The sequence below is a fragment of the Microtus oregoni genome, unplaced genomic scaffold, assembly GCF_018167655.1.
Source record: "Microtus oregoni isolate MIOR12 unplaced genomic scaffold, Mior012 000004F_ref0000308, whole genome shotgun sequence".
NCBI lineage: Eukaryota > Metazoa > Chordata > Mammalia > Rodentia > Cricetidae > Microtus > Microtus oregoni.
This window is the reverse complement of record NW_024543063.1, coordinates 14,448,180-14,471,089: the sequence shown is the minus strand read 5'-3', so window position 1 is coordinate 14,471,089 and position 22,910 is coordinate 14,448,180. Positions and strand designations below refer to the sequence as shown.

General features: G+C 53.2%; 1 protein-coding gene across 2 annotated transcripts; it reads right to left on the bottom strand.

Moving 5' to 3' along the window:
- Positions 1-1,829: 1,829 nt before the first annotated feature.
- Positions 1,830-14,999, bottom strand: Wnt6 (Wnt family member 6). 2 transcript variants are annotated; one of them, XM_041650595.1, is made up of 4 exons: positions 14,779-14,999; positions 4,559-4,779; positions 3,996-4,330; positions 1,830-2,678 (listed from the first exon to the last, which is right to left on the bottom strand). In XM_041650595.1, the coding sequence occupies exons 1-4, from the start codon at positions 14,856-14,858 to the stop codon at positions 2,217-2,219; spliced, it is 1,098 nt and encodes a 365-aa protein (XP_041506529.1). In that variant the 5' UTR covers positions 14,859-14,999; the 3' UTR covers positions 1,830-2,216. The 2 variants fall into 2 exon arrangements, with proteins under 2 accessions (XP_041506529.1, XP_041506530.1); XM_041650596.1 differs by lacking the exon at positions 14,779-14,999 and adding an exon at positions 5,687-5,752.
- Positions 15,000-22,910: the final 7,911 nt, after the last annotated feature.

The following is a 22,910-nucleotide window of genomic DNA, read 5'->3' as shown; positions in this document are numbered from 1 at the left end:
TTCCAGCCAAGAGAGAGCAACAGTAATATTATATAACTCCCGTGGCGGGACTCTCAGAAGACAAAATCTGTCTGGGGGTTTGACACGTTCTCTTTTCTTGAAGTCTTCCTATCTTCAGGCCACCACGCTGGAAGAAAGCCCATGCCAGCCACAGAGAGGAGATCACTGGAGAACCAGAGTCCTTAGGCATGGAAACAAGCCCTCAAGAGTTCCCTAGGCCAGCATGTCTTCCAGCAGAATGACCCCAGGCACTCTGCATGTGGTCTGCCCTCTGAACCAAACCAGGGGGCTGAGTTCTGGCACACAGCTGTCCAAAAAGAATACTGAGTGGTTATGTTGAGGCTGTTGTTATTTAGCAAGGGATAAGTGAATGAGAGTTGAGGCCACACAGGTAGAGAAACAGGGCCACGCTGGCCTGCGCTACACTGGCTTCAAACTCAATCATCTGAGCCAGGATGGGTAGGAGTCATCCCCCAACTGTAGTCTTTGCAACGCGGGGGCTAGTCCACAATTGGGGTGTTCACCCTGTTCTCTTGGGTTGCAGATGAGGGCGCAAGCCTCAACTCTAGAGAACCCAGAACTAGTCATGTGACCCTTTTAACTCCTCACAATCAGCATCCTGAGGGGAACCAGCTTAAAAAAAATCATGGTTGGGTGCCAAACAAGCCCCTGGGACAAACTTGTTTCCTCTGAGTGTGATCAGAAACACTATACTGGGCAAGCAGTCTGTACGGTGTGTGTGTGTGTGTGTGTGTGTGTGTGTGTATGTGTGTACATATGAGTGCCAAGAGACAAACTTGGGTGCTGCCTTTTGAAATTATTATTTATTGAAAAAACAGACTCATATATATATATATGAGTCTGTTTTTTCCATCTATTGTGTTGCTCTGGGAACCAAATTCAGGTCATTAGGGGAGCATGCACTTTTATCTATTGTGTCTTCTGATAGCCCCCCCCCCTCCCTTTTTGAGACAGTCTTTCACTTGGGAAATCACCAACAAGTAGGCCAGGCTGGCGAGCTAGCCTCAGTAAGCTTCCTGTCTCCCCCTCCCTGGGGCTGGGATTAAAAGTACACCACAATGTTGGGTCTGTTTGTTTTTTTGTTTTGTTTTGTTTTTTGAGACAGAGTTTCTCTGTATAGCCCCGACCATCCTGGAACTCACTCTGTAGACCAGACTGGCCTTGAACTCAGAGTTCCACCTGCCTCTGGAGGGGTGGGATTTAAGGCATGAGCCACCAGCTCCTGGCCATGTTGGGCTTTTTAATGTTCTGGGGATGGAACTCAGGGTCAGCCCTTGTGCTTGCAAAGCAAGCACTTTCCCTGACTGGGTGATCTCCAGACCAGCTTGGACATCTGTTTAGAGCTGCTGCACGGCTGGTTTTGTCTGTAACAAAAGCAGGTGCCCCTGACAATAGTTCCACTGTATTTTAGTTTATAAAGACCTTTAATCTCATGACCCCAAAAGTCTACCCTTGATTTCCTCAGGAGTCACAGAAATAGGCATAATGCCCTAAAAATTAACACAAAGGCCTGACAACTGAGCACACTACTAGAAGCTTCTGGGCCCTTTATGTCCCTTTAAAATGGAATCACTTGTCCTCAAGATTCAGGTGCGTGGTGTGGATAAAAATTAACAAAAGGGTGCCAAAGGAGAGAGATAGGGTTTCCAGGAGCCCTCCCTCACCCTCCCCTGCCTTGGTGAAGGGTGGGATTATAGATTCAGGCCAAAATGCTAGTTTATCAGGACCACCTCCCTTCCATATCCTGGCCCTCTAAGGCTACCTTCCCTCAAACTGTGGGTCCTGTCCATTGGTTTAAATGTCTTTATTGATACTTAACTTGCCCAGCCAACCCAGGAATTCTGAGGAGTACCATCTCCAGAGGCCAGAGTCTGGTGTGTGTTTGTTTTTTCTTTTTTGTTTTGTTTTGTTTTGTTTATTTCCATCTGGGAGGCCAAAGGGAGGGAGAGTTTGCATCGTCTCCGGCAAAAAAGAAAAACAGCACAGGACCCTTCTGGGGAATGCTGGAGGGGCAGGGTCCTCAAGCCTTCGTAGGCACGTGTAAACCTCAAACTCCCAGCCCCTGCAAGTGTCTCAAGGCTTAGATATGTATTTTCCCTAGAGAGCAACTGGGTTCAGACAGCGCCGCCTGCTGGAATCCAGTGGTCCCGCAGATTGCCAAGAGGGCTGCGCGCAGTTGCGAGGCAGGCGGCGGGTCAAAGGCACAGGCTGAGCTCCTTGCGCACGCGGCAGCGGTGGCACTGCACCACGCAGCACCAGTGGAAGCGGCACAGGCAGTTCTCCTCGAGCTGTACGCTCTCCTGGCGGTGTCCGCGACCGCAGCACAACAGGTCGCAGCCGCTGAGGTCCGGGGCACTGCTGTTGCAGGCGCGGCCGCGCGTGCCCGGCGAGCCGGTGCGCCGATTGGGGGCACAGAAGTCGGGCGAGTCGGCGGCGTAGAGGAGGTCGGCTCGGCCTGGAGGCTTGAGCGTGCGGACTGCGGGCAGCAGGGCTTTGCCGTCGTTGGTGCCCATGACGCGAGAGGCTCCGTGGAAGCGTTCCAGCAACCTTGCGCCCACCTCGCGGAACGGAGGCAGCTTCTGCCAGCAGGTGCGCAGAGCGCACGAACCCGACAGCCCGTGGCACTTGCACTCGGTGCGCGTGTGGCTCCGCACCGCCTGCAGGAGCAGAGGGGCGGACGATAGGCGGGGCAGAAAGAAGCAGGGGACCGACAGAAAGCAAAGGAAGCAGAGGGTGGCGAAGGAGGGAAGGAAGGAAGGAAGGGGGGAAGGAAGGAAGGAAGGAAGGGGGGAAGGAAGGAAGGAAGGAAGGGGGGAAGGGGGGAAGGAAGGAAGGGGAAAGGGGGGAAGGAAGGAAGGAAGGAAGGATGCAGGCAGGTAGGCATAAGGTTAGAAGGAGAAAATTCAGAAAACGACCGCTTAGAGGGGAGGAAGAATGACAAAGATGAAGGAGTAAGAGAGTGGGAAGTGGAAACAGTAGAGCAGAAATTCCAGGGTCCGAAGCCAGGGAGCGGGAGAGAATAGAATGGACGCAGTGGTGAGATTCTCCATTCTTCCTGGAGTGCGGAGAAGTGGCAGCTGTCGCAGCCTAGCCCTCCTGCCAACCCAGCCTCCTCATTCCTGCCCCTCGCGGCCCCAGGCAGAGCTGAGCAGACACAGCCAGCCGCCTGGGCGTCTGTCTCTGTCACCCCTCCCCAACCCTCTCAACAGGTTTGTGGGCCTGTCCGGACATTTCTCTCCTAGGCCCCCTCCTTCCAGTTTGCCTGACGCCTTGGGCTGAGCCCTAAAGGACACAGAATGTGTGGAGGGATGTTCTTCAGCTATTCAGGAACTGAGATGTAGGATGTAGGAGGCCCCACCTGAATGCACTAAGGAGAACAGGGTCCCGTACTCTCTCTCCTCCCTTGCTTGCTGGTCTGAAGCTGGGTCTGGGCCGTCCTGGCCTCTGCCGATTTCCCACTGGACTCATGATCCTTCAGCCCCTTCCAAGTCAGTTCTAGGCCCCATTCTAACCCTCACTTTCTCTAGTACCTCTACCACCAGACCCCAGACCTTCCCGTGGCTTCTGGTCTTAATTTCATTTCTAGCCTCTCAGAACCATGCTCCTGCCTTGACATCCACGTCATGTTTCAGAGGGATGCGCACCCCTCCTTGGATCTCTACTGGCCCTCAGTACTATTTATACTTACTATCTCCCAACTCTGCTCACTGTTCCTCTCAGCACCCCCACCCCCAGCCCTCTAGAACGGACATCTCACCTGCCATGTGCGTCCATGTCCCTGCCCAAGTTCCAGTCTTCCCAGCTCTCCCTGTCTTGCTCACACACACACACCATCCTACAAGTCACACCTTTACTCGTGCCCATGCTACCACAAATATGCTGCCACCCACACTCTGCCACACCCACTGGCGCTCTCTTGCACACCCACACTTCCACACCCAGGCATGATACCTACAGCTCCTGCCCATACGCACCAGCCTGCCTGCCTCATTGTTGTGTAGTTGCACCAGTGCACGGATGTCGCCACGTCCCCGCTTGTGCTGTGCATCCATAAAGAGTCTTGACTTCTCATCCCCGAAGTCCACATCATCTCCACAGCCTCCCCACTCCCAGGCTGCACTGGCTTCTGGGGAACCTGCTGGTCCTGGAGGTCCAGGGGTGCCCAGAAGACCAGTGGGCCTAGGTGGTGCTCGCCCACGGGGTGCCTGGCAACCACATTGCAGGAGCTCTCCCATGGAACAGGCCTGCGTGACCGCGTGGCTGGCGCCGGCTGCAGTAATAGCAAACACGAAGGCTGTCTCTCGAATGTCTGCGGAGGGAGGACGGAGCCGAGGTCAGTGAGTGCCCAGTATCATAGATGGAAATAGGAACCCCCTCCTCAGCCTGTCCTGGGCCATCTGGGAGACAGGTGTGGAGGGGCAAGGTGGACAGAATGCCTATGGGTAAAACAGAGATAGGGTTCAAGCAGCTTCCCCAAACCTGCCCCTCCGCCCCCCAAGGAAAAAGCGCCTCCCTCCGGGGCCTCTCACACACTAACCCTGCTGTAAGACGCGCCCAAAGGCCTTGCTGTGACTGGAACAGTTCCAGCGACGGAAACGGAACTGGAACTGACATTCTCGGACCCCCAGCCTTGCGCCCCGGGCAAGCTCTGCCACCACTTCCGGCTCTGCCTGGCACAGCTCAGCCTGCCGTCCTGCCAGCCGCCTGGCCTTCCTGCAGATGCTGGTAGGATCCATGACCAGGGGGCTACCCACAGCCCTGGGAAGCAGAAGAGCAGGTCAGGAGATACACCCCAAACACAAAAGACCTGGGGTAGAGTTGGGGGGGTGAAGAAGAGGGGACTAGCCCCACTCAGCCCACAGCCAGGTGCTGCAGTCTCTCAGTCCTACCCCTGAGACTGATATTGCCCCCCCCCCCCCCCGTTCCCTTTCCAAGTCTGTGCCCCTCTCTACTAAAGTATAGGCTGAAAACTGCATCACAGCAAGGATTCCGTCTTATCCCTCCGTGGGCATCTTCATTAATAAACCCTTAAAGGAACGTAGGTGTCACCAAGGAGGCCAAGGTTAAAATTCAATAGACCTTGCCCAAAGGGGAAACAAGGAAGAAATTAGTAGGAAAAAAAGATCAAGAAAGCTGTTTTTTTAAAAACAAACAAACAAAAAAAAAAACACCCGCTTAATAAAAGAAAGTATTCTAAATAAAAGTAATAAAAGTAGATCGTATCAAGGAAAGATGTGGCCTTAGTGGGCTGCAACCCGGACAGCCCCAATACAAAGCAGGGGCCATCTGAACGACAAAACAGAGGTACTAGAGTGTCTCGGGAACCGAGCCTCTGAGTTCAACTTCTTTTGTAAAATGAGAAATTGTTGCTTAGATGGCTGAGGAGGGCCTCCTATCTTGCTCCCCTCCCCCGCCCGTTTCCCTGAGCTAGACAGCTGGAGGAAGGAGCTGGGAGCTGCTCAGCATTGTTGGCAGATAGGTGATGATGACCCTTCTCTTGCTCCAGGGTAGCTGGCTTTCCCAGAGAGAGGTGGCGCCAAGCCAAGCCCCGTGTGCTAGCATGGTATAACCAACAGCGGGACGGAGGGGGGTGATGTTTGGTTAGGTGGGTAGAGACCTGATGGGGAGTTCTGCACACTGTCAGCAGCCTCTTTGCCCTGCCCACCTTCATTCCACCTGAGGAGAGAGCTGCCACTCGCTGTCCATAGGTTGTCAGCCAGGAATTCACACCTGGGGGGAAACCGCTTGAATCAGATAGCTCCTATTTGAACACAGCTAAGAGCTTGGGCTTGAAGGGATATGTGGGCAGAGCTAGGGAGGTTAACTGGAGACCATTTAAAACCCTTCTGCAGAGGGCAGGGGAAGAAAGATTGGGGGGTGGGGTGCACACTGGAGGCAGTGGGCTATAAACCTTGGCAATAGAGGGTGACAGGTTGGGGTGGCCACCTTCTCAGCTTTGCTTCCGTGCACATCCGCCCCATAGTCCCCTGGTTACTCCACAAGTGCAGGCTGCCCAGGCATGTCCTGAGATGTGATGGTCTTAAATAGCAGCCGGAGGAATGTAGGTCTTAAGGTAAAACTCTCAGCACTGGAGATGAGGTGCTCAAAGAGGTGTTTGCAGAAAGATGTGAAAGCCCCATCTCTCTCTCTCTCTCTCTCTCTCTCTCTCTCTCCCTCCCTCCCTCCTTCCCTCCCTCCCTCCCTCCCCCCCCCTCACACACACACACACACACACATACACACACTTGGGAGAGGGGATTAGGAATACTGTTATCCCTATCCAAATACTTCAAGATCAAGCATCTCTTCTGGGCAGAAACATGCAGCAGAGATTCCCTTATATTGAGCTTGGGACCCGCCCAGCACCAGCCCTAACCCCTCTCTCAGCCCCAGAGAAGGAACAGATGGAGTAATGAACAGTGAGCCAAGGTTAAGACAGCCCAAGCTGGCTCACCATGGCCCAATGACCTTGGAGAACTGATCAGTCTCATCTGCTCATCCACCTGCCTAAATACCCTACCCCCAACTGAGACTGCTATTGTCCCATTGGTACTTTATCCATTCCTTGTTTGTATCCCCTCTTTACTAATGTCTAGACTGAAAATTGCACTACAAAAAGAATCCGGTCTTATCTTTTTGTATACATCTTCATTAATAAATCTGTCCACTTATCCACCTCATTAAAAAAGGATTTGGATTTGAGTGGCTTCCAGCAAGGTTGTTCAGGTAGGGAGATAAGGTTATGAGCTTCCTCGTTGTTGGGACAGTCTTTTTTTTTTCTTCTGTTTTCTTTATCTTCTTGTGGAAGCTTTTTGGGTCCCTGATTTATATCCCTGCGACATTTATTCAGAAGATTTGCATGTCTTGAATTCTACATTATAGACAAATAGATGCAGCTATATAGTGGCAATGAATGCTTACCATATGTTCGGGAATGAATGAGCCATAAGCCCCCCTCGAGTCCAGGTCCCATTGATGTAGTGTCATTTCCTGACTCCTAGTGTCGCCTCAAACATGTCCCCCCCCCCCCCCCCCCCCCCGCCGCAGATGAGAGGAGCGAGCCTCCCTGCAGCTGTTCAGCTCCCCTCTGCCACCTGCACACTCTACTCCTCCTGACCACATGAGGCTCTGAAAACTCACAGTCCCCATCTCCATGGCACCCCTACTGCTAAGTTTTCCCCAGCCTCACCCCCACCCCACCCCTGCCCTCGGCACACTCCCTACTTTCCCAAGGTTGGATGGACTTATCTTCCCAAGGTCACTCTGCCCCGTCCCTCCCGCTCCCGCCTCCTCCCTTAGCAAAGCAGGAAAGAGTTTGGGGGTAGCAAGGAAGAACTGCTAAACCCTCTTGGCCTTGTCCACTTCCCAGGAGCTGGAGATAGGAAAGGAATCATGGGGCTATGCAGGCAGGGCCCCCAGGAGGTGGGGCTGGTTCTTCACAGGGTTGAGGGACTGGCTGGCTTCCTGGGAACTTGTTTACCAGCTGGTCAGGAGGAGGGATGGGCAGTGATAACACTAGAATCCCAGGGGACCAGCTTGTTCCCTGCCCTCCTGTCCTCACTCCAGTCCTAAAGGCATAGGAAGTGAAACTACAGAAAAGACACAGGATAGTGAACAAACTACCCAGCCCTACCTCTGACCCTGGTTTTTGTCAGTTCTGGGTGGGCTGAGCCATTCCAGACCAGTCAGTTTCCTCTGTGAGCTTCAGAAGAAACAGTGGGTTGCTGATGCAAGAAGCCGTCCAGTCTCAGTGGTAATATCTGACTCCACCTTGGAGCAGCCCTCACATCCTCTCTGGTGCCCTCTCATTTACTTTGTTTCCAGTCCTTTTGTTTCCTTATGTAATGAACTCTGCTTTGGGGGACTATGGATCAGTGGTGACCTGGGGTCAACCCAGAGAAGGTACACACACGTTTAGAGCAATTTGTATATTTTAAATCCTTAAATGCATGGTGGTAAAGAATTAGATACACGACATACTCTCTGGGATATAATCTTATTGCCACATGTGGGCACAGAGAACATGGCTTGCCCTAAAAGAACTCAGTACAGACAAGAAGGGACAAGCCTACCAGGTCACTGTAACTGTCCTGGCCTGCACTGAGAATTCTCCCTCCAGGACTACAGTTGATGGGTCAGTGGTCCACTAAGATGGCATCAGAGTCCAGACAATTCCTACCAGCGGTATCTGTAGACCTATGTGACCCAGAGACCTCAATATTCTGGCTCAGTTTATTTGGCTTACTCTTCTGCCTCTGGATTCAGAGAATAAAAGGAGATGGTGAAGACTAGCTCGTTCACCTCAGCTACTTCACGGTCACACAGGTGAGCAAGATGAGCAGAGGTGATGGTTGCTGGCCACTTCCTGGAGGGGACTCCTCATTCCAAAACAGGTTATTTAAAAATCAAAACAGAGGCCGGGTGGTCATGGCGCACGCCTTTAATCCCAGAACTCAGGAGGCAGAGGCAGGCAGATCCTTGTGAGTTTGAGGCTAGTCTGGTCTACAAGAGCTAGTTCCAGGACAGCTAGGACTATTACACAGGGAAACCCCGTCTTGAAAAACAAAAAACAAGAAAAAAATCAAAACAAAGCCAGGCATGGTGGCACACACCTTTAATCCCAGCACTTGGGCAGCAGAGGCAGGTGGGTCTCTGTGAGTCAAAAGCCAGCCTGATCTACATAGCAAGTTTTTGGCCAAGAGCTTCAGCTATAAAATCTCCACAACAACAAACATCCACCAACAGGAATTGGTCCGGTGGCAGCTCCTCAGGAAGTTGGGGTAGGAGGATTGTGAGCTCAAGGGCAGTCTGGAAAACTCAGTAAGATCCTATCTCAAAATAAAAAGTTCATCATAGAACCCTTGCCTGGCATGCTTGAGGCTGTGGGCTCAACCTCCAGTGCTGTGAGAACAGAATGAGACCACCCAAAGCCAGTATGGAGATAGCTGCCTGAGCCATGAGAAGACCCCAGGTGGCCTCTCACGGTTGTACCACACAATTCATTGCTGCTCTGGGGCCTGACTCCATCCCAGGCCACATTTCTGGTCTGAAGGCCACTTCCTCGACAATTGTAAGCCATCAGGATGTTCTTAGCCAGCATCCCTCCAATCTCACCTCAGAGGTCTGACCCTCAGGAGCCACAGCCTGCATCCTGGCTGTCACTCATTTGAATGTGCCTTGCTTGTGATTGTCTTGTCTTGTCTCCTCAGTCTCATTAAAGACAGGAATCTCACAAGTGCGCATGGTGTCCTCACTTCAGTGGGTCACACTCAGGGCTTTGGGGGTCCAGGCATGAGCTGGATCTAAGCTCTGTCACTTGCTTGTGTAATGTGGTGTGAGTTCCTGGCATGCGAAACACACTTAATATTTGTTGGATGGGCGGTAAAAGTTAAACACCAGTTCCTCGACTGGAAAATGGAAATCGTAATCCCTCCCCCCCATGTATACTGGCCTGGACAGAGAGTGGATCCCATCAAATGCTTGTATTCTCAGGCCTGCTCAGTGCAGGGCAAGAGGTTGAGATGTAGGTGGTAGGTGTGGAGTCCCCAGAATGTCCTTTCTGCAACATTCTGTCTTTCCTGTCCACTGTGGGTCTCCATTCAGCCTACCCAGGGACCAGGGCGCCCAGGATCCATCCTCTTGACCAAATAGCTCACTGAGGCCAAGGGACCACAGACTTCCTAGGAGTGCCTAACCCCTAGGAAAATCTCACAGCAAGCATGCCAGTCTCTCTACCCGCCCCCAACTCCTTACCCCCAAGATCCTACATCCAACCCCACCTCCTAGGAGCCAGCAGAGGGAGCTCTGAGCCCTGGGGCTGTGGGTGGGGGTGTGTGGAGGTGGGGGAGGTGGGTGGTGGAAAGGGGGCAGAAAAATGTTGCCTGACGGCTGCTGAGGCTGCCGGGCCTGTGCCCGCCCGCCTGTCCTGTCCTGCTCTGTCTAACTCCTAACTCGGTAATTACTGCTCCCCTCCCCCAGTCCCTACCCCCATCCCAACCACCACATCAAAGCCAGTGATGCCCCAGCTCCATTAACCCCTGCCTCCCCACTGCCCACCTGTGGCCCCCACTCGCCACTCGCCCTTCCCCACGCAGACACATTTGGTTCCCTGTGTCCTTCCTCACACTTTTGTCTTTTTGTCTCCATCTTTTTTTTTTTTTTTTGAGAGGCAGGGGCTTTCCCTTCCCAGACAGAGTTCACTGTGCAAAAGAACTTCCTGCTTGCCAAAGCTCCGGAGGCAGTGCCCTCCACTGGATGCCTGCTGGACAGTTGTCATACCTTCTGCTCTTCCGTGTAGAATGGCGAGCACTCTTCTGAGGGTGGGATGGGGGAGGGAGCAAGGAGCCCGTGAAAGCCTTGTCCCTCATCTTGATTCCCACCCCCATCACACACAGAGTGCTGAGAAAGAGGCAGGGCTCAGAGCCCCAATCTTAGCTACCAACATGCAGGCTTAGCACTGGGCAAGTCCCCTCCTGTCCCTGGACCTTCTACCCTCACCACTGACCATAACAGACTAGGTTACTTCTCGGTCCTTTCTAGATCACATTCGAGATTAAAACAGAGGGCTCCGGGCGGGTATAACCAGCCAAAGTCTCCTCCTGGCCACATTTCTCAAAATGCCGGCTAGGGGGCGCTCTCACCAGTCTGCAGTGGGTAGGCGTCCGGTTCCCTGAGGCCTCCTGCTGGCTGGCCTGGGCTGGCTGCTGCCCGCCCCGTTCCCTCCGCAGCTGCACTTCCCCATCAAAGTACACATTCTGGAATCCCCCTTGCAGGGCCCTGGTGATGGGGCCTCCCACTGACCTCCAGCCACCAACTCCTGGCTTCAGATGTGAACGGGGCAGGAGGGAGCCTCACACCCCCAGCCCCCACTACACCCCAGGAAATGTCACAGTGCCAGGACTCTGGTGGGCCCAGGGCATGTTCTGGCCGGGATCAAGCCAGCGTCCTTTAGCCCCTGCCCTTTTCTGCTCTTAGCCTCATTGTCTCCCCAGAAGGGAAGCTGCCAAGGCTGAGGCCTGGAAAAGGGACTGGATGGCTACCCCACCCCCAAGCCATCCCTACTCTGGAACTTGGATGTGAGTAAGCCTCAGCGTTGGCCAGGAGAGGTCAAGGGCTCCAGATAAAGACAGGATGGTCTAGTGACCAGGACGAGTATGGGCACACAAAGGTATCCAGAAAGCCTGAGTACCAGCAAGAGGTCTGGTCCTTTTCCTGCCTCCCTGTGGGGTCAGCAGCGAGCCTGCCCCTGAGTTTTAGCTAAGTGGATGATTGGGTGTAGACTTCTTCCTGGTGAAACAGGGGAGAATTGGTTTTGCTCACAGAAAATAGAAAACAGGGAGGAAAGAGGAGGAGCGAAGAAGGGAGATTGACTTGGCTCTTCTATGAGAGTGTGCTATTTTCTACATCCACTGACTGAAGGTAGAAATACAGATGGCTCAGACATTGTGGAGAGGGAAGCAGAGGAGGAGGGGGGACCTGGTGATCCAGGAGCCAGAGCCTCTTTCCTGCCCTTACTCTCAGGACAGAGGGAGGGCGAACACAGGTTGGATGGCCTGGAGGCAGGAACTGAGCAATATGACCTCAGGAGGGCCTGGCCAGTGTCCTGGAATCTGGGATTCTGGGATTCACAAAGATATGGTTACACTGGAGAGATACACAGAGGCTGGCGGCAGAGTTTGGAAGGCATGCGCCGCCACATAGCAAGACCCTGTCTCAAAACTAAACAAGAAAAATTAAAAATAGAAATCTTGCATTGCCTTGGGAGGAGGTGGAGGGAAGAGAAAGGTGAAAGATAAATGTCTTTGGAGCCAGACGGCCTGGTCCCTGAACTGACTGATCCAGGGCCTGGGTCACTCTCCTCCAGGACCCTCTTTTTTGGGGGGGTGGGGTTTGGTTGTTCTGTTTATTTTGTTTTGTTTTTTTGAGACAGAGTTTTTCTGTGTAATAGCCCTAGCTGTTCTGGAACTCGCTCTGTAGACCACCTGTCTCTGCCTCCTTAGTGCTGGGATTAAAGGCATGTGCCACCACTACCACCCAGCTCAGGACTCTCTTTTAGTGGCCTAGGCAGTCAGAGTCTTCCCAGCCTCTCTCATGACCACAGCTCGATTCTGGAAATGGGTACTGTAGGCCACACTGCTTTTCTGGTCACCCACGGAGTTTCTTCCTTTCTCTGAGAAGGAAGAGGGCAGCACAGAAGGTCCTAGACACCAGTTCTGAAGTACCTAGTTCTGGTGAGACTGGTGAGCTAGGGTAGAAAGTGGCCAAGAACCCCAGGCTAATACCAAGCAAGACTTCACCCACAGGCTCAGGCCTGGCCTGGGAAGGCTATGATGGGGGAGGAGCATGAGCAGGAATCAAAGACCATGAAAGTCAACCTGGGATCAGACCAAAGGAATAAAGGAAAGGGGCCAAGGCAGGTGGGAGGCACAGGTTCTCGCTGAGACACAGCTGAGAGAGAAGCATGTGCTGGCCACCTTATCATGCTGGCCCTCACTCTTCACTCAGCTCCCCACTGCAGCTGTGGCCATGAAGGCCCCTGTGTTCTCCCACACCTGCCCTCCTCCCCTCATCCCCCACTCCCTGCTTCCCAGCTTCAGGGTCAATCTCCAGAGGGCCCAGGCCCCTCTCCCTCAGCTTGGCTCCCACCCAGCAGTCCTTCCCAAACAAAGGAACCCTCACAGATACAAACCCAGAAAACCTGTGTCCGGCACCTATGCTATCTTGGGGTTCTAGAACTCTAGAGACAAAGGAACAGGACAAAAAGATTCCCAGAAAAGACAATTACCGGTAAAGGGCAGTAACTTCACAGTTGCCCAGTGCTCAGAGCATGGTAGGAGCACCGGATTGCAGTGGGGTGGAGGCCACTGGCCCCTCAGAATGACAGCTTTGTGGAGGAAGTGGTATTTTAATTTGTTAGAAAGAACAATTTAGCCGGGCGATGGTGGCACACGCCTTTAATCCCAGCACTCGGGAGGCAGAGGTGGGCGGATCTCTGTGAGTTCGAGACCAGCCTGGTCTAGAGAGCTAGTTCCAGGACAGGCTCCAAAGCCACAGAGAAACCCTGTCTCGAAAAACCAAAAAAAAAAAAAAAAAACAAAAAAAAAAAAAACAATTTAGACCAATGGGGAAGGAAGAATGAGATGGCAGGGACAGCCCTGCCCTGCATCTTGAGTAAGAGTAAAATTAGGAAAGGTGTCTAAGAGGAGAGAGGGTGCTCTTTACCAAGTATTACTTTTGACTCTTTTTTCTGAATTTAAGGGAACCCCACTTTTCACCCCCAGGGGGCCTATGGGATGAAAAGGTGGATTGGGAAGAAGGCTCCTAATGTCAGATCATTCTATAGATCTTCCTTCCCTGTCTTCTCGGCAATCCTAGCAGGTAGGGAGACTGTTCTTTAAAAACTGAGTTGGTAGGGTAGGGTGGGGAAGTGATTCGCTTAAAACCACAGATTTAATGGCTGAGATTAGATCCGGCTGTCAAAACTGCTAAGGACTGCATTGCAACTAAACTAAAGACGCATGTTCCCTAACCCGAACCTGGGTCTTGTATTTGCCGTCTCACTGACACCCACGAGGATGTCTCTCCCGCATCGCAGAAGGATAGCGGCCAACGGCTTCCTGTGTGGGCATACTACTCAATCTCAGTCGGAGAGAGGGATGGGCCTGCCCCACCCCTGGGTCCAAAGCCGCGCAGGCGGGTGAGAGAGGGTAGAGAGTAGGAGTTCAGCCAATGAGGCGGCGATATGCAAATATAGAAGTCCTTGCTTTCTTAGGATTGGCTAATCCATCAGCACTCCTGCCCAAAACCCTCCTCTCTGAACACAGAGCTATTCCGGGCGGGTGTTTGTGGCTCTAAAAACTAAGAGGAAAAAAAGTCTTGAGGATTTGGATCTGAGTTGTCCCAGCGGGGCCCCCGCTTCTCCTCCCCTATCCTACCCCTCAAGGCTCAAACCTCTGGAAATCTTCGCATTCTAGGTGTCTGCTCAGGCTAAATCCAATCCCCAGAGTCCAGTCTGAGAATTTGCCCTATCTCTCGACTGGCCTGGCTCTTACTCGCTTCACTAGGACACTCCCCGGTTCCCACATCTCCGCTACACATTTTTAAAAAAATCTTTACTTCCCACGTCTGGAAGGGCCGGCTTCCAGAATCTCCTTCCTGTCTTTCTTACTTGCTGGGGGGAAAGCAGTAAAGAAAGTCAGAGTCCTGACTCAGTTTCCCCATTTACATTACCTTTTCCTCCACACCGCGCATGCTGAAAGAGCCAGCAATGGTGAGGTCATAGGTATAGGTAACGGACTGATGGACGGAAAGAGGCAGCTGTTTGACCCTCTGCCTTACAGCTTCCCACCTTGTTCCCATCTTTCCCCTCAAATCCAGCTACAGAACTCTCCTCGCTTTTTCTCCTGTCCTCACCTAATTTCTCACTATGGATCTCATGACATCCAGCAGCTTTCCCTGACCTACCTGCCAATTCCTTGCGATATGAATTGGACACATTTCTTTGGGGGAAGGGAGAACACAGGGGGAAGAAACACAATAGAATATCCAGGGATAGGGAGTGTCAAAGTGGCACTTCAGATGTCTGGGGCAGAGACTAGAAAGGAACTGTCTGCGAGGGTCCTCGCCCGGTGGTTGGGATCTCTGAGCGGGTAGAGCCTGAAGGCAGCAGGATCGCGGCACTGAGCCCCAAGACTGGCTCTGGGTCCCCACCCTCTGGCGTTTGGAATTGCGCGGGGAACAGTCCCACTTAGCACTCACCACCACAGTCCACCGACGTGCGCGGGGCACAGGAGCAGCAGCAGCAGCAGCCCGAGGCGGGAGGGCACTGGCGGCAGCATCGTGAGCGCTCTACCGCAGTCTGGCACGGGTGAGGGGGGCGAGGTTGCGGGGTGAGCCGGGGCTCGCGGACCGCCGGGCTTTAGGGCAAACGTGGCGACCGAGGCGGCTGCCGGGAGACGAGGACTCCGCCGGCAGCGGCGGTGGCGGCAGGGGGGGCCATCCCCGGCGAGGAGGGCGCGGCGGAGGCGGAGAGCGGACCGAGCAGCCTGTGTCTCCTGCAGAGCTCGCTGGAGAGAAGAAATCAGAGCCGGGGGCGGGGGTGGGAGGGGAGCGGGGCCGAAGCGTGGGCGGGGGAGGGGGACAGGGGGGCCACGGGGTGGCAGTTGCGACAGTCAGGCGGCGGGACTCCTGGGAAGGAGCTGTGCGCCCCGGGGCGGCGGGCGCAGAGCGCAGCGAAGGGCGGGAGCCGGGTGCTGGGGCGGGGCCCGCGCGCGCTCCTGGGTGCGGGACCCGCCCGCCTGCCCCTCTTCTCGCCTCTCCAAGGTTGTCCTCTGCCATCCCCGGGCCCGCTGCGCTGAGTGGCTGGAGGACTAGTAGGGAAGAGTAATGGGGGAGGAGGGGGGGGGAGATGAACTGGGAAAGGGGGACTGGCTGGGAGAAGTTTGACAGGTTTGTTGACTGTAAAGAGAGAAAACTTCCCAGGAATGAGGGAGTTTGGGGGCGGGGGGGAGGGAACATTGTGCAGGGAGATACAGATGGGGGCTAGTGAGGAAGTCCGCTCAGGACGCGGGATGCTCGCTCCACAGAGGCTGTCCAACTCGACTGTCGGCCCAACACACTTCGGAGGCGTTACTTTCTTGCGGATAGCTAACTCCGTGTTACTTGCCCCTTCTGCAGCCGCTGTCCCAGCAAGGGAGCCAGCCCGAGGCCTGGGTTCTAGTTCCCCAGCCACGCGTCCAGCGGGGGGGGGGGGGGGGGCGGACACTGTGGGGGAGAAAAGACTGCAAGTGGAGCCTCTCCAGGGCCTGCGCTCCAGCATTCGCTACTCATAAGTGAGATGGAGGGCCGAGCTTGCAGACTTCCTAGAGAAGAGGGGTCAGCGCTTGCTGTAGTGGGGTCTCGCTTGTCCTCGGGTCCCTGCCTCGAGTTTCTCCCCCAACTTGGCCTGGGCAGAAGGGGTGGGAGAGCCAGCTGCAGGTGAGGTGGTTTATCTGATTCTCTAATGCCACAAAAATGTCTTTGATGCCCCTGACCCCCTCCCCACGCGGAAGAGATCAAAGGCCTCGTGGGGAGGAGGGACAGCTCCATTCATCAAGCCAAGTGGCTGGCAGCAGGGCGGCAGCCTCTGCTCCTCTGGCCTGGGGCAGAGGCCCCCCGACGTGCCCCAGGAGTGGCGAGGGACAGGTGGTGCGGACATTCCGAAGCAGGAGCCAATTTCTCTGCCACCACTATCTAGAGGGCCCATCAACCTTAGACAGGGACCTTAAGCCCACGTGGCAGACATTTCACACCAGAGGGAAAAGTTCCTTGTCGTTTGGGGTGGAATTTAGAAGTGGAAACCGAGAACACTGCCAATATAGACAAACACCACTGGTGGGCGAAGAGAAGGCAAGGTCCCGAGTCGTCCAGAGAGCAGGGAAAATGAGTGAAGATGAGATTTGGGGCCAGAAAGAGGCATGAGAAGACCACAGATGACTCCATCAGGAGGGGGAGCGGATTGCGGAAGGTGAATGACAGAGGAAGAGAGAAGAGGAGAAACCTTATCCTAGACACAAAAATAAGGCCTTGGATTGTCTGGAGATCCCCAAGGCAGGGCCCTGGCGTCAAAGATGTACCAGTGAAGTCCTTGTCCTGGGTACTGAGGTTTGAAGAGTGTAGGAGCACTCTGGGGAAGGAAGGAAGGAAGTAGGGAGGAGGGAGACAGCAGTGCTCAGGCAGATAATGGACCAACTGCGTTCCTCCCCTTCTAGCGCACGCTGCTCCAGCACGTAGCAGTTTTGTTCATCCCTTGTATTAGGCAGTACCAAGGCTGAGCATAGCACATTCAAGGATATACCAGACTGGGTGAATACTGAAGCTAGCTGGTGCCAACCTCGCATCTAAGTGGGCTTTTTTTTGGGGGGGGGTCCCTGGAGGCTGCAGGTGGCCAATGACCAGCTCCCTGGGAGCCAGCGCCTCTGTTCCAAGCCCCTTATCCCCACCCTGCTACTGTTATTGCAGATTATGAAATACTCTCCCTGTCCTGCATTCTTCTCCGAGGCAAGAATTTTAATGTATTTGTCTTTGTCATCAGGGGACCTGAGCTCTGGGATCGCCCTGAGGAGGGAGCGCCCCAAATCTAGTCTTTGCTGATTCCAGACCCCAGGCTCTCTCAATTATCCCCCCCCCATGCCCTAGCCCTGCCCCTTGCCTCCCCCTCCTAAGACACTGTCTCTCTGTGGGGTGGATAAAAATGATGTTATTGAAACAACAGAATTGGGAGCAGTGGCAGGGAGCAGGGATCAGCTCAGGAAACTGGGGCGTTTGCCAAGAAGCCTGCTCCCCCGCAGGCGGCCCTTCAGCCCCCACCCCCCACCTTTCCTCTAAACACACACAGTTGGCCCCACCCCTCCTGCAATGTGCTCCAGCCAGATCTTGCAGCAGAATCTTTAGCCATCCCTGGACTCTCCAAGCCTTCGTCCATCTTCCCCACTCCCCCACCCCCAGCCCCACTCCAGAATCGGTTGGCAAGTGTTGCTTGCAGAAGCATCAGAGTGGAGAATGCTGAGGCCTGGAACCATGATGAGACAGTCCTTCTAGAGACCCTACGCCAGAGCTTTGGTCCCAAGGGGGAACCAGGGCTCTGGGGAGCACCCTGCCTTTCCACTCCCTTTGTTCTTTGGTTGGAGACTGGACAGACTCAAATCACTTTTGTCTTTATGCCCCCTCAAACCTTCAGAGACCTGAGTCTGGACAGGTTCAGGAGGTTTCAAGTCACTTTTACCTTAGGAGACTTTCCAAAGAGCAGAGTCGAAGACTGAGACACAGTTATAAACCTGTATGCACGCGTGCACACTCACACATATATCAGAGGGACAGAGGTAAATGGACACCCTACAGAAACCACACCCTTGCCTCCCCTTCCACAGTTCTAGGTAATTCTCATGGGCAGGTACAGATGGGGAGAGCTGATGGGCTGGCTGGGGCTGAGAGTCACGCCAGCCTCCCTGACAATCACACCTGTGTACACACAATCACACACGTACACATGCCTCTGTATAAATGCCTGTATAGAGAAACCTTGCTGGAGGTCAAAACGGAAAAGGCAGTAGTGTAGCAATGGCAGCTTGAGTTTGGAGATGATAGTCTGAGCGTTGGGAGCCTCCAGCTCCCCCTCCATCACTCCGCCTTAGCGCTGTGAACCTGTAAATTCCAATTGCACTGGGTTCTGGTGCAAAGACCCTGAAGGGGAGACACGGGGTTGAAGAGGAAGGAGGGGCAGAGGTGGGGACTGTGGAGGGAGAGAGAGGCTGCTGGAGACAGATAACATCGCATCGCTGCAGGCAAAAGCAGAGTCCTCTGTCTCCACTGGATTCTCTCTCCTGCCTTTAGTGTCTTCATGTCTCCGCCATGTACAGAATTTGGTCTCTAAATCATTCCACTGTGATTTTTTTTTTCTTTTCTCAGGATGGCTGAGCTGCAGGAGCCCAGGAATTTAGGCCTGTGAACCTTCCCCTCTGAATAACCTTCATTCTTTCCTCATTCCCTCCTCCTCCTCTACGTGTCTAGCGGTGGGGTCTAACTCTCAGTTTCAGGAAGGACCTTGAGAATTCCCACAAGCCCTGGGTCTCTGGGGCCCAGAAGGAAAGAGATAGGAAAGCCCAACCTTTAGAGAGATGGAGGGGAGAAAAAAGAAAGAGAAGGGAGAGAATCATTTCCTCTCCTCTGGGTATCCCAGGCAGCTCTATTCAACTTCCATACCTGGGCAATATATCCCCAGAGTGTGCCCATCCTTTGCCTTATCATACCTGCCTCACAGGCCCAGATCCCAAGGAGATTCCATATGAGCCATTGTCTCCACAGACACTGACCCCACCTCAGAGCCCACTTGCCTCACCTCTTCCCATCTCTATCCTTTCTCTCCAGTCCAGTCCAATTGGAGCAAGAAATAACCTGCCCAGGAGAATCTTGAAATAGGGGGCAGGGGCTGAGCACAGAGGGGTTGCTACCCACCAGGCTGTGTTGGGAGGATGCCAGAGAACATCGGCTTCCACTTAGTTCGACCCCAGCAGACCAACAGGAGTTAGCTCAGGAGCCTCTGCAGTCATCTAGCCCCAGGCTGTCGCCTGCATGGGTTGTCCTTTGTTGTTTTGTCTTTGTTTTTATGATAGTGGATCTGATTCTCGAACTCAGGGCCTCAACCATTCCAGGAAAGCATATTATCTTTGCGTTTCATCCCACAGCCTAACTCCTGTGGTTTGGACTGGGGTGGGGGTGGGTGGCAGCCTAGTCAGAGCTCCAGAGGCCAGGTCCTCAGAGTCAGCCTCTGTCCTGTGAACTACTGACTGCTGGGTCTCTCACGCCAGCAGCAGGAAGCACCATGTGCTGGGCAGCCAACTAAATAGTAGGGAGTCAATCGTTCTGACTAATCAAAAGAAAGGAAAGAAGAAAAGGAAACTAGCCTTGACAGCACCTGGGAAGATGGAAGGACCTAGGAACGTGTTTGGGGAGCAATGAGCCACTCAGAAAACGAAGCAGTTTCTCTAAAGAGGAACACTCTAAGATCTAAGAAGATAATTAGGAGACACAGGAGGGAGGGGCATTTTAAACAGAGGGAACAGCTATAGTGAAAGTCCTGCTAGGGCTATGGGGGTGCACAGGTGGGGTCAGTGAGCATGGGGGTGCACAGGTGGGGACAGTGAGCATGGGGGTGCACAGGTGGGGACAGTGAGCATGGGGGTGCACAGGTGGGGACAGTGAGCATGGGGGTGCACAGGTCAGTGAGCATGGGGGTGCACAGGTGGGGACAGTGAGCATGGGGGTACACAGGTGGGGGTCAGTGAGCATGGGGGTGCACAGGTGGGGACAGTGAGCATGGGGGTGCACAGGTGGGGACAGTGAGCATGGGGGTGCACAGGTGTGATCAGTGAGCATGGGGGTGCACAGGTGGGGACAGTGAGCATGGGGGTACACAGGTGGGGGTCAGTGAGCATGGGGGTGCACAGGTGGGGACAGTGAGCATGGGGGTGCACAGGTGGGGACAGTGAGCATGGGGGTGCACAGGTGGGGACTGTGAGCATGGGGGTGCACAGGTCAGTGATCATGGGGGTGCACAGGTGGGGACAGTGAGCATGGGGGTACACAGGTGGGGGTCAGTGAGCATGGGGGTGCACAGGTGGGGACAGTGAGCATGGGGGTGCACAGGTGGGGACAGTGAGCATGGGGGTGCACAGGTGTGATCAGTGAGCATGGGGGTGCACAGGTGGGATCAGCGAGCATGGGGGTGCACAGGTGGGGTCAGCGAGCATGAGGGTGCACAGGTGGGGACAGTGAGCATGTGACAAGTCTGGGAGGCGATTAGGCTCAGGGATTTGGGGTGATCAGATGCAGAAAAGCTCTCTAGTCATGAGAGTGATTTTTTTGTTCATTTGGTTTTCGTGGGGGTTGTTTTGTTTTCGAGATGGGGGAGTCTCTGTAGCTTTGGAGCCTGTCCTGGAACTCACTCTGTAGACCGACCAGGCTGGCCTCAAACTCACAGAGATCAGCCTGCTTCTGCCTCCCAAGTGCTGGAATTACAAGCGTGCATCCCTAGCACCTGACCCAGAAATGTTTTTTTTTTTTTTAAATTATTGTTTCAAAAGCCATGGAGTGCTACAAGCCAAATTCATTGCTAACAGGAAGAAAAAGAGGTGGAAGGAGAGTTCTGTAGCACAAGAGACATAACCATATAAAAACCAAAAGATGCGAAGTTGTGCTCCAGTGTTTAGGCGACAGGCAACTTACAAATGCTCAACTTACCATGAGGCTGTAGATAAACCCTCTCTCAACTGAGTCTATCCCTCGTGGGCAATGTATTTGGTCCATCTAACCCACTGAGCCTGGCCCCTCGCGAGTATGCTCAGAACCCTTACGTTAGTCACTATTTCATATAATATATACTGTACTGAGATGAAGAGTGGAAAGGGTGGATGGGGGCAGCCCACACAGATGGTACTTTATAGACACGAAGGGTTGACTATAACCCTGAAAAACACAGCATTCGAAACACACAAGCGGCACAGAGTACAGGAAGGGTCATCTCATGTTTCCTCCTGGTTGGGCTGTCCAGGAGCTCAGGAGAGCATGCCTTCGACTATGCCTGTGACTGCCTAGGACTAGGCCAGGAAATGAGATCCAAAGAGTGGTGTCTAGTGGATGCAGAGAACTTTCCTGCGTTCATAAGGGCAAACATTGGTAAGCGGGGCGAGCCAAGGGCAGTTTGTAAAAGTTTGGGGTAGTTTCTCTGAGGCTGAGAGAAGGAGGCAGTTGTGTCTCCAGGTGCCCGTGGAGAAGGATCGCTAGCAAAAGTCTGTGTCTTTTCATAGAAGTTTGTTTCATTGGTGTGCAATTAATTGTACACTTATTTTATGCTCTTTTCTGTATTTACTATTTTCACTGGAGAACAAAGGTGTGTGTGTGTGTGTGTGTGTGTGTGTGTGTGTGTGTGTGTGTGTTTATATAGACACATGGTCAGATTTTATTTTTACAGATAGGAAAGCCACAAAGGTAGAAAGAAATTCATTGTCTTACTTTCCTTGCAGTGCTGAGATTTGAACGCAGGGCCCTATGGTACATCACATGTCCGGCCTAGAAATATCCTTCTATCTTCAATATGGGCAACCTTCGAGTTCTACATGGTCCTTGAACCAAGTATATAAAAGCCTGATGGAACTGCAGAAAACAGGGTTGACCTTTAGGAAGGCCTGTCTATATGCTATAGAGAAACATCAGGATACCTCAGAGTTTTAACCCCTAACAGTAAAGTGTCATTTATCCTGCTAAGAGTGTTAACTTAGGGGGGGCGGGGGGGATCAACATTGGGTAAGGCTGTGTCAGGGAGTTTGGGTTGTGAATTCGAGATACTTCCAAAGTAAACATTCATGAAGATCTGTCAGGCAGGCAGTTAGATATACGGGCCTGTAGCAGAGGGATGTAGGGTGCAATTAGTTAGATCTATGAGCTGAGTCATTGTGATGTAGGGTACAATTACCCTGGATTTCCCAGGGGACAGGACGGGGCTGAGAGTAGCCTTGAGGAAGAAAGGTCAGTCATAGCTAAATGAGGGATGAGGAGGATGCAGAGGAGACGGAGGAGGGGCTGCAGACAGAGGCAAAGAGCCTGGCAGCTTCACTGAAGTCAAGGTAAGGGAAACCCCAGGAGGTAGAGAGTGGCATATTTATCAACCCCTCTAGGAGATCAATAATAGAAATGTCTTCTAGAAAGCAGGAAGAAAAACACCAAGTGAGCTAAACCCCAGGTCAATTTTGCTGATGCTCAAACATCATCCCATCACTTCCTTGCCGTGAAACTTTCACTGGCACCGGTTGGCCGGCCAAATACAACCTGCATCCTCCTCTTGCTTGTCTCTCAGCCTTTTTGAATTTTGTCTCCAGGAAAAGTCCTGGCTGTCTAAATAGCTTTTAGTCAAACCCTAAGCTCCGGACCACCCACTCCCTTCTGTATTCTCTGACCTCAAGTCTCCGGCAGCCCTGTTCAACTCCAACTTCCCCTAAGATCTTTGATACCTCCTGCAAGTCCTCCACTTCCCAGCACTTTAAATCTGCTTTGTAAGAAATAAAGCATTTAGGTCGGGTTTGTGTGTGTTTCTCCTCTTTTCTCTCCCCTTTGTGTTAGAGGATTTGAGCTGAATCTCTCACCTGAGGGTAACACTTCCTAACTTTGGACTGCTGTCGGATTACCAGAAAGGGGACGGTATTCTTCAGTGGAGGACAAGCACGGAAGCTTATTGGATATAGTAGCGTTTCACCCAACCAGGTCTTCTAAGCTTAGACCAGAAATTGGAGAGTCCATCAGATTCCTAGGCTGGGCCCTCTCCAGGCCCTGGTGGTTAACTCCACACCCTGGTTAACGCC